At 31.1% G+C, this 12,008-nt stretch overlaps 1 protein-coding gene across 1 annotated transcript; it reads right to left on the bottom strand.

Annotated features, from left to right (window-relative positions):
- Positions 1–3,921: 3,921 nt before the first annotated feature.
- Positions 3,922–10,818, bottom strand: LOC102661014 (ABC transporter D family member 2, chloroplastic). Its single transcript, XM_006585320.4, has 10 exons — positions 10,252–10,818; positions 9,760–9,985; positions 9,264–9,331; positions 8,270–8,596; positions 7,972–8,136; positions 7,291–7,519; positions 6,578–6,816; positions 6,139–6,457; positions 4,901–5,169; positions 3,922–4,210 (listed from the first exon to the last, which is right to left on the bottom strand). The coding sequence occupies exons 1-10, from the start codon at positions 10,486–10,488 to the stop codon at positions 4,016–4,018; spliced, it is 2,274 nt and encodes a 757-aa protein (XP_006585383.2). The 5' UTR covers positions 10,489–10,818; the 3' UTR covers positions 3,922–4,015.
- Positions 10,819–12,008: the final 1,190 nt, after the last annotated feature.

Below are 12,008 nucleotides of genomic sequence, written 5' to 3'. Positions count from 1 at the left end.
TTGAAAGTGGGGGTTGTTTAGTTGAGATGTAAAAGGTATGGAAATAAAAGAGTTTTGAATTAAAGTGATTTATTAGGGGGTGCTTTGATTGAAATTTTCTGTTTTTATTTCTTATTTCTGGAAAACAATTTTCATTTTTTATTTTTGAAGATTTAGAAAATATATTTGTTTTGACTTTTTTTTTTTCTAAAAATGAAAACATTGAAAATATGTTTGGGTTAATTAATTTTCACAAAAAATTTAAAAAATATTTATAAATTTTTATCAATGATCATTTTGCAAACAAAAAGTTATAAATTATAACTAATTCTATTTATCTATAAATTGTTGTAAATATTAATAAATACATTTATAGAAGATGAAATGTTATTGAAGATGTTAAAAATATATTAATTCGTTTACATTAACGAACATTTTACAAGTAAAAAGTTATATATTATAACTAATTGTAATTATCTATCTTGTTTGGCAAATTTTGGCTATTGCATTACCGTGGACAGTTGTCACAAACATATGAGTCCGTCTGTCACTGTAACACCACCAAGATTGAAGAATTGAGATGTAACCAAATACAAATTCACCAGAAAAAAGAAGATCCTCAAAGCTTGAAATTTATACTATTTTATTACATTAGCCTGGTGGAGATGACAAAATAAAAATAAAAAAAACTATATGTTTATAATTACCGTCCACGTCCACGCCACCGCGTTTTCAATTTGGCCTTCATTTTCTTTTGAAAACGTGAAAATGACTTTTTTTCTTATTTTCATTTTTTAGCACCTTTTTGAAAATGTTTTTAATGAAAACTTTTCTAAAACTCAAACAAACATATTTTCAATCTTGTTTTCTATTTTTTAAAATGAAACAGAAAATGGACTAACCCAGCGTCACCTTAATTTTTTGACTAAAATGTAATTTTTCTTTTCCTAATTTTTTAAATCTATAATTTTAATTTTCTTAGAGATATTTTATCTTTCACTTTTAAAAAATTCACGATTTTAATCTCCTTACATTTTAATTGAAACATTTCGTCCTCTATTTTTAAAAATTTATGATTTTAATCCTCTAGATCAATTTTAGACTTATTGACTTTATATTTTTTTAATCTTTTTAATAAATTAAGTTTATTAGTAATTAAATAATTTTTTTAAAATATTTTTCACCTGCATAATAAATAAACAATTGTCAATCAATATTTACATAATATATAGATTAGCGTTTGAAATTAATCACAAAAATTAAAATAATTAATTTTTTAAAAGTGAAAAATAAAATGCCTTCATAAAAAAAATGGAGGACTAAAATCACAAATTTTTTACAATTTAAAAAATGAAAAGACTATAAATACAAATATTAAAAAAATAAGGAGATAAAAATTTTATTTTAATCTAATTTAATTTTTTTAAGGCCAAAAAAATATATTAAAGAGAAGTCGGTAGAGATAAAAGAAAAAAGTAACACATGAAATCAACATGTGCCGTAAACCCAACTCAATGAAGCACACAAAATATGCAACACCCACCAGCCCTCTCAACCCAAAAGGCATGATTCAGAGGTTAAAATTGCACCTCCCGATCATCCAACGGAAATTAACCCAAAAATATCATAACCAACCAAAACCTAGAAACCCACCCCTCCATTCTTGAACTAATTTTGACAAGCTACTATAACCCTACCACGTCAAGTCTACCAAAACCCTTTCAACACACATACCTAACCCTTACCACACTCTTGTCTGAGAGAGAGACAAGATAAATGCTATATAGATGCTTGGATCTCTTGACACCCAACACACCACACATCCTCCCCTTGTAGGAAAGATTCTTTTTTGAACATAAATCTTATTTAAACTTTTACCATACAAACATAACCACCACCTCCAATGGGACAGGACAAGGTGTTCCAAAGAAAATCCCTGCTTCACTCCCATCATACAATCAGATCATAATATATGGTCACCATCCAATCCACCCAATGAACTTGAACTTTCCTTGAATCAACGTATGATCCCATACAAAAATATCCTCAATAAAGATTCCAACTTATTTATCATCCAAGTGGGCTCAATAAAAACATAAAGCATAAATAGAAAATTAACTTTCATGTGATGTGCATAACCACCACACCGCAAGCGCACAAAAAGAATCTGAACTAGCACTTTTGGTAGATATGATTGTCATTAATTGATTCTGGTTGTTGGTCAAGTTTTATCTTTTTTGGGTTGATTAAACACAAGAAAAAGATCATCGTGTTAAAATTTTATATTTTTTATGATCAAATCTAATTAAAAGTTATAACAAATCATAAAGTCTATTTTATCATAACCCTTATGTAGGTCATAAATAACTCACATGGGTGTATATTGATGATAAATTATCTATTTATGACATAGGGACATGTGACTGTCCTTCTTGGTATGTCACATCTAAGTTCTGGTGATAATTATTTTGTATAAGATAATTAATTCCATTCTTGGATTTAATTTTTTTGTGTCACTTCCAAATGAATATTTAGAACATTAAAATTGGATGAAAAGATTGACAATTGTTTATTCATGTTTGAAGTTTTATTAGATGAGTGCATATCATTAATGATGGTCTCAATTTTAATTCAATATCTAACATATATCATAAAAATTATTATTGTCTCCGGTCTTATTTATTAGACTCAGATTATAAATATTTCTTTATAAGACCAAATTTACAATGGTCCTTATATTAATTATTTTTAGACTATAAATAGCTTTATTTGAAAGAAGAGAGAAAATATATTATGTTTCTTTCTTTGTTTAAACCGAGTCAATCAAAGAGGGTCACGGAGTAAGGGGATTATACTTTATAGCAGATGACAAGAAAAACTTAGAGACACACAGGATAAATTTTAAGTGGATTGTATTTTTATTAAATCAGATATCACATATGTCTCTCAATCCACTGGAATACACTAATCTGGCTTGTGGTGTATGACTAATATGACCTAAGGATATTTTATACATAGAAGAAGTAGAATATGAATTATTTCGCTAAATAAGGATAAAATGCTCGTCATGTGGGAATATGTTCATGAATAAATAATCCATGAAACAAAATCTATAACACTAGAATAACATTTATGGGATTGTGCATTTGAACCACTGAATACTTGAAAAAATTTGCTTTCTTTGACCACCAGAATATGATAGTTAGCTGATTTCCACCCATGACTATTGTAGACATCTAGGTCTTACAAGTTTTTAATCGAAAAATGTCAGCCATTAATGTTTTGTTAATGAGAAGATTGGAATTCATGACTCCCCTAGTCACTCAAACCACCTTATGACCCTCCCATATATTCTTTTAACGTGTTCATGTTCTTGGTGACATGTTCTCCTTGCTTGATTTCTCCCATCTTCAAGTTCAGCTCTTAACATTGACATTTATTGCCCATATCAAAATATATCTGTGAAATAATCCCAAAGCTCCTTGGCAATGGAGTAGCATATGTAGTTGGAAATGATGTCTTCCCTGAGTTAACCAACCATATCATGATCTTGAAGGCTTTAGCATCATCCCAGACAACATACTAAAGACTATTATTGGCTGGTGGTTTATTATCACTAATCAAATACTCAATCCCTCTATAACACTTCATTTGTTTTGGGTAATTTAGGAAGGATGGAAATGAGAGGGAGTAAATTAGGAAGGAGATATAAGAGGGAAATTAATATAACAATGACATTAAAACAAGGAAATAGGAGAGATCCCTATCACAATATGAGTGTAATAAAGGCTGATTCCCTAATTTTCAAAATATTTAGTGTCTAATCTCATTAATCTGAATATTTTCAGTAATGAAATTAAATAAAAAATTATTTATTAATAGATTATAATAGATATTGACTGATTCTAATAAAATATTATAGCAGCAAGTTGCAAGGGAAAATGTACAGATTGACATCTTATATATCAAAATTATTGTTCAATGCAATTGAACCATGTGTGTCTCATGAGATGGTAAGCAGCAAAGCATTGCTAGCTCAAAGATTTGTAAATTTTAAAGAGGACTCGGGTCTAGTGGGTTCAATGGGTTCAATGCACCAATTTAGCTGTTCACTGTCAGAATTAAATGTGGATATGCTTAAGATCTTGTCGTGGTAAGCACATAAGGATGACCGATGGCCAATGCTGACATATGTTATGTTAGCTGCTCCAATCTTTTGGTACAAATGTACCTGTATGACAAAGAACAAGAAAATAAACTTAAGCACAACATCAACATGAAGCGATATATAATCATGATAATGATCAAAACAATATACTCTTTTGGATCCCTTTACAATATCACTCTAGTGTGTTTAGTTTTTGTTGAACTTTTATAATAAATACAACTATTCAGCCAAAGCTAGAGTCTCTCTATGGAGCGTTTTGATGATATCATTATATTCTTTTCTAAATATAAAATAAGCTCATCCAAGCATGTATTATCCAGTTATATTAGCATTGAAAATGATATTTAAAAACTGTAACAATGTTTCAAGGTTCGTGCAACAATACTTCACAAGAACTTCCAAGAAAAACCATTTAACATTAGCTGCAGTGATCTTTTTCAAAGAGTGATTTATTCTTATGTATTAGCTCTTAGAATCTCTATTATGTACTAGTAATTACATAGGCACATTCATATTCAAGCATTAGTGAGAATGTTGACTATGGTTCACAGATGTATGGAAAAGTTTTGTTTTGTTTTTCCTGAGGGGGGAGAGCATTTTGTTTTTAGTATAGACAAATATTTCGAATCAAATGCCTATATTATATTATTATATGAAATATCATAAACGTCTGATATGGGGAAGTGTGCTCAATTTATTAAATGACAAAAATTTCCATATAATATGTCAAGTGAACTTGGAATTCAACAATACCTCATTGACTTCATCAAGTGCACTTGTAGACTCATCCAGTAAAGCCAATTGAGGCTTTGAAAGCAAAAGACGAGCAAATGCAAGGCGTTGCTGCTCTCCCAGAGAAAGAACACTAGACCATTCATGTATTGAATCCAAACTGAAACGAGCCAATAAATATCCAAGGCGGACATCCTCTAAGACCTTTATCAGCTCGTCTGTTGTTGGCTTCATAGGCTTATCATTTGCATTATCCAAGTTTGGCAAGTTTGTCAAGAAAGGAAGTGCATCTGCAGACCAATTTTTAACACTCAATGAGCAAAGCTTACACAATATCCAGCCAAACTACTAATAAAATAACAGTGATATAAATTATGAACAATTTTTCTAGTTAATCAGATTAGATAATAGTATTTATTTTCAGTGTCATTTATCCATTGACTCAGCTCTTCAATAACAATGAGAAAAAGATGAACTATATTTTCTCAGTTAAAATTTGTTGCAACCTAAAAGTCAATGCTCATAATTGATCATTTTGATTGTATTTGTTCATTTTATTATGAAGCCCGGGTTCTATTTGTAGGGGAAACACATAAGAACATATATTTATGGACCAGGGTTGATCTTCACAAAAAAATAAAGGATTAATTTTCCGGAGAATAACCAAAATCAACTGTCTGACTAACAGCTAACATGGAACTAAAAGGAACCATCTTCACAAGATTCTGGACAGCTACAGCTTCATTTCATTGAGGTCAATGAAAGTTCAGTTTCAAGAGACGTTTTCTTCTATGAAGATTCAAAAGCTGTTGATTAGGCTTGCTTAAATGTTAGACAATCTTTGTGTAGGCAGAGTTAAATATATCAATAATTGTCTACAAGTCTCTTTATAGTTGCATGCCCAAAAGAACTTAGCTAATAATGCCTCAAGCATAGCAATCATATAATTTCATATTTCCTATATGTAAATGATCTTTTAAATTAATCCTCTATTTTATAAAGCCTTCCACAAAAAACTACAAGAGCATTTCTGGCATTCCTGCAGAAGAAATATATCCTCATCATTTCGGCATCACCAATGTTAGACCCACAACTACAGTAGTATTATCGTCTTAAGTCTCAAATTACAATAGAGCAAATGAAACTAGACAGATAGAGCACAACACATTTTTTTCTAATTTTAAAAAAAAAAGTATGGAATCTGCGTAAGAACTAAAAACAATAGGTGTTGGGGTGAAAAGAAACTAGAAATCACATACTTTTTTCTTTAGTACTGTCTGACATAGGAACTACGTCATCTGTCCAAGTTGGATACATTAATTGTTCACGAAGGGTACCCAAAACCATATACGGTCTTTGCGGAAGGAAAAAAATTCCAGATTTTCTGCTTAAGCATTTTCCACGTGCTTCATATGTGTCATTAGCATTATTTACTGGAGTATTCACATCTGAACAAATGGATTGCTCAGGATATTCTCCACCTTTTACATAGTATGTGATCTTTCCAGTTCCAGTTTTCCATAGACCAGCCATAGCTCTTAACAAAGAAGTCTTGCCACTTCCACTTGGTCCCATTACCTGTTAAATTGATTATATTCAGAAATGCATTTGTATAGCCCTACAGTCTTATGAACTTAACAATACAAAGTTAAACTTCTTAATATGTTGGTGGTGAGTGAGGGCCAGTGGATGTCTTACCAGTAAACTATCCTTTTCCTTGATCGTCAATGACAAGTCTCTAATAAGTGTAGATTCACTTGGTGTTTTCAAAATCAAATCTTCTATCTCCAGTAATGTCGCGTATTTTTCTGGTGGAGTGGATCCATTAGATTCCAATGCAGATGAACTACTAAAATCTTTGTATGTAATTTGTATGTCTTCCACAGTATCAGTGAGAGAATTAGAGCTACTTCTGTCCAAAACATCATCAAATTCACCTGCATAAGCAATACAATATATATTAGTCAGTACTTTTCATTACATTCAAAACAACAAAGCTAGCCTGTTAAGCACATACACATATGGATAAAAGAGAGTTTTAGAAGAATATATAAGACCACAGATGGAACGGATAAATTTCACAACGACAAGAGATTATAAGTACTTACTATATGAACTGCAGCGCACAAAAGGATGAGAGAGAGGAAATTGAGGATGGAAAGTATTCATAGACAAGGACAGTTATAGTTGGCTGACTTCACAAATAACATCTTTAACACATTGTAATACTTCTTTTTCTTTTCTGAGATCTTAATGTGTTTATGTAAACATAACCACAAATTATATCAAAATGGATCCTCCTTTTTCCGCAGAGTAAAAATTTGTAGTTCATTCACTCATGCTCATATCTATCATGAGATTTGCATATATCAAAATGTTACAGGAAAGATAAGGGAAAAATAATGCAGTACCTAACCGATTAATAACAGCAGAAAAAGCACTTATAGCTTGAAACTGGTACACAATGAGGGAAAAGTCGCCAAGGATATGATTAAAAGCAGAAAGTGACTGATTGATTACACCAAACTCGATTTTTCCTGAGAAATACAGGGGGGCAACAACAGCAGCAGGAAGAACTTGAATTAGATAGCGGTAGCCACTGGTGAAGAAATCCAGATTTCTGGAAGCAATCAACAATTGCTGTAAAAAATAAGTAACACCATACATCATTATGTTATCGCAAGTTAGAGGATAAAACTGCATTACATGACTTAATAAAGTAAAAGAAGTGATGCTGCAACAAGGTTAGATTGGTATTTAATAGAGCTTCTGAATTCACAAAATCTGGTCAGCCCACATGATTATAGCTTTCAAATGTAATATTGTGTCAACTACCTATATATTGAAGTTAAGATAATTTATAAAGATCTAGTTTTTCACTCAAGAAAAAGAAAACAGACAGTGTAGCTGCAGCATTCTTTACAATAAATGCTGCTAACCTTATGTTGATTATACAAAAAAATCTAGCAATATAAGAGTGAGAAATATATGCGATAAAACTCATGAAATCAATTGACCTTAACATAGATACTGATAATGAACAAAAATAGTTTTAAAAGTAAAATGGTAAACATAAAGAAGAAATATCTTACAGTCAGATTTTCAAAAGCACTTTTAAAGCGCTGCAGAAGAAGTTGCATTTCACTTTCTTCACCACTGTAGAAAGCAATTGATTCAGCATTTTCCCGAACCCGCACAAGTCCATAACGAAAGTCTGCTTCCTTTTTCTCTTGCAAGAAATTTAAATTCACCAGTCCCTGACATTTTTCACAACTTCCAGTTAATAAAAATGGAACTATCTTAAGGGTCCTTTCAGTTATTCGGGGGACAGGTGGTGGTTTTGCTTAATAATTTAAACTATCACTGAAAAAAGGTAGAAAGATTCATTACTCTTCCAAGGAAAACACTGATAGCTGTCCCACCAATCGAGTATACGATAAGAACAACAAAGAGTGGAGGATAGATCCCATACAAGATATTACTAAATGAGATTAAGTCTACAGCAGCATTAAAGAGAGTCAGGGAGAAAGCAAGGGATGTCCCAGTGAAAGAACTTAGATCATCAACAATTCGTTGGTCTGGATTATCAATGATTGATTGTGACTGAATTTTATAGAAAGTTTGATTCTTCAGATAGCGATCAATGTAATATCTTGTCATCCAAGATCTCCATCTCAAAGAAAGAGTTTCTCTTGCATAATCTCTCAACACAAAAATCTGCAATGCAATGATGAACAGGGTAAGAAACATGTGCAGAAGGTTGGAATAAGGATATGAGCATGACACACCAAAAACAATGCAGAACAGCAAGCATAAAACTTGTTTCCATTCACAATCGAAAAAGTTTAGAAAAAGAAAAAGAGAAGGACATGGATGTCAGTGTACTTGTTTTTCAGACCTACATAAACCTGTTAATAGCTGCTTCCAAAACAACTAAGCCATTAACTAAAAAAACCTTACCAACATTGCTATCAAACAATAGTCATGTATTTCTGTTACTTTATTTTCCCTTTTTATTTGAGCTAAAGTCTTCATGTACTCTATTAAATCCAGGAATTCATTAATTTCAATATCAACTACAGACTCAGAAGAAATGCTACAACAAAGTAAAGAAATAAAAATACTTCCAAAAGGAACAAAGGAGGAAATTTTTTTTATGTGTATTGTCCAAGTCCTCATATAACAAATAAATCCCCAAAACATGAAAGGTTCAACTTTCAAACTTCAAAGTCACATCTAGGAAATTCATATCTGAGTTAGTTCTCTTTTTCACTCTTGTTTCTTTCCAACTAAGAAGCTGGATCAAGCGACAGTACACATCACTCTAAGAACTAAAGCAAAGTATAGCAGAGCTATACCTAAGAAAGTGCAGCAATGTGCTCACCGGGATTCCTCCAGCAAAGGCACCCAAGTAGTAAAGTAGTTGCTTCGTGAATTGCTCTTGATCCTTGTCTTGCATTAATAAACTTACAAAGCTTCAGTTTCTTGTTGCCACTTCATACTACAGTAAATATCCACTAAACAAAAACAATAGAAAATCTAACATTCACATACAAGCAAACTATATGCCCAAAATATATGGTAAATGGAAGATAAACTCATAGAATTTGGGTTTGGGTTTAACTGAACACCACAAAACCCAACACTATCAGGCTTGATGTGTGAATAAAATAGTAGGTGCCCTGTTAATGGATATAGGGATCTAATATCATCTTAGAATTTCGGTTTGAGCCTAATTCAACCCCACATTACCGGCTTGTGGGATGAGGGCTACCCTCATTTATATACACTATTTTGGCCTCATCACTAGTCAACGAGGAACTTTGGTTTATCCTAATATTAACAAAAGCAGCTATGAGCACATATACACATGAACTTACTAGCAAGTGAATTGAAGAAGTCTCTCCCCAAGAAATTGAAGCCAACACTGATTCCAGTGGTGGCCAAAGTGAGAGCAAAAACACCAGCAAGCTGCAACCTTGCCGGTCCCTTGTCATCTGAAGTCCAGTAAGGAGCTGCCACCTTCCAGAACCTTCTGAAAAGAGTCTGCAGATCAGGACTCTCACCCTGTGCAACAACTACACCATCACTGTCTTCCCTATTTTCCTGCACTTCCAAACAGTTTTTCAAACTTTTCAACACTATTCATCAACCAAATCCTTTACACAAAATCCAAAGAAGAGGTGTTCTAACAACACACTTTTTTTCTAAACACAATCTCCACTAGTGGTTAAAATACATAGAAAACCACAAAATCACAAGTGACAACCATTAACTATTCTATGATTTCCAATAAATTTCAACCTATAATAAACAATGTATTCAAAAGAGCGTATTGTTTATCCAAAGAAACAGTAACAACACAAGCAAACCTTATCTGGGTCAGGTGGCAACGGAGCCTGTGCTGCAGCAGAAGAGGAACACCTGCTCCCCTTCCTCCTCCTCCTGTAAGGCCTTCCTTTGCAAAAGGGCATAATGGGCACTTGGGAAAATGGGGTAACCACACCAACCCCAACCTTGAGTTGAACATGGGGGTGCAATGGAGAATTAGACTTATAGGTAGAGGAAAAGGTGAGAAGTGGGTGCACTTGTTGAGTCAGCAAGATCATTTTTTTCCTTGGTGTTCTAAATTTGGCCCAAAACTAATAGATATGCATATTTCAGTGCCTGGTTTCCATGTCTTTTATTGTAACCCAATAGTTACCCAACATTCTCGGACTCTGTAAATGGCTATGGCTTCTGAGAATGAACGAGTTTTCGAATTTGGCGTGTTGGAATGTAGGATTTTTTTAATTATTATTTAGTGTTATGGTGATTGAATTGAAGGGAAAAATTGGGAGCCACATAGATTTGTTGTTGGGGAATTATCCGTACGGTAGGATTTCCTGTGAAGCACATTTTGCCACGCAGAGAATCAGAAATGGTGTGGCAATTGAACTAGAAGCTTTCCCTGACAAGTTACAATGACTTAATTAATTAAGAGTATTTAGTTCAATATTTGCCTATTAAAAAAATATAAAAGTATAATAGTACTCTTTCCAGAAGTCAAATATAAATAACAAAATAAAATTAAAAAAATCTCATGAATTGTAAATCAAAACATAAGTAAATTTTAACTATTTTCTTTCTTCTAAACGATAACATCTCTAAAATCCTCTTCAATATTTTATTTTCAATCATTTTTTTTTTGTTTGATATCAAATTTCAACGAACCAAAATTTAAGAAAATATTAATGCTTTAAATATGATTAATAAAATAAATTATGTTAATTAATTTTTATAGTTTTATCACTAAGAATTAAATATGATATAAGAAATTTATAATAATTTATATATATTATTCAATTAATTAAATTAGACTCATTCGATTACTAATTTTTTTAGTTGACACTTAAATTAATCATTTTTGTTTATATTTGAGTTCATAAAAAGTTATATTGATATTTTAAAACAATAAAACCTATTTTTTAAAATAAAAATTTAAAAACAATAAATTTGTTTACTGATATTAGACAACACGAACAAAGCCAGACTTATATGTTTAAGGAGGTCAACTATAAAAATTAAGGTTCATATAGGTATTAAATTTCATATAAAATATTCACATGTTCTAAAATATTAATTATATTATTAATTTATCAAAATATTAATAGAATATATTTAAATAGAAGACAAGCTATTTTTTTTTAAAAAATCCAATATTATAAATATTAATTATCAATATATGCCCCGAAGAAATTTAATCAGTTTATAGAAAAAGGTTGTTATCTATATTATATTCACAGTTTTTTTGGAAAAATATCCTATTAATTATGTTTTAAAAACTTATTAAAATAGAATGAGTTATGTTACTCACAAGTAGTCAAGAATTATTAACGAAAAATATGCTTATATATATAATATAATGAGAATGACTTTTTTATGCGAGAATAAAAATAATCAATTTCAATTCTTAAATTAAAATAGATGGTTGAGATTAAAAAAATCACTTTAAAATTCACTTAGATAATAATATAATATTATATTATTGTTATCATAATTACTACTATTATTATATATCAATCATTTAGTTATTTTTATTATTATTATCATTGTCATCCTTATTATTATTATTATCAATATCATTGAT

This window comes from Glycine max, chromosome 8 (genome assembly GCF_000004515.6).
Source record: "Glycine max cultivar Williams 82 chromosome 8, Glycine_max_v4.0, whole genome shotgun sequence".
In the NCBI taxonomy this organism is placed as follows: domain Eukaryota; kingdom Viridiplantae; phylum Streptophyta; class Magnoliopsida; order Fabales; family Fabaceae; genus Glycine; species Glycine max.
Note: the sequence above shows the minus strand (reverse complement) of the source record. Positions and strands in the feature narration are given on the sequence as shown.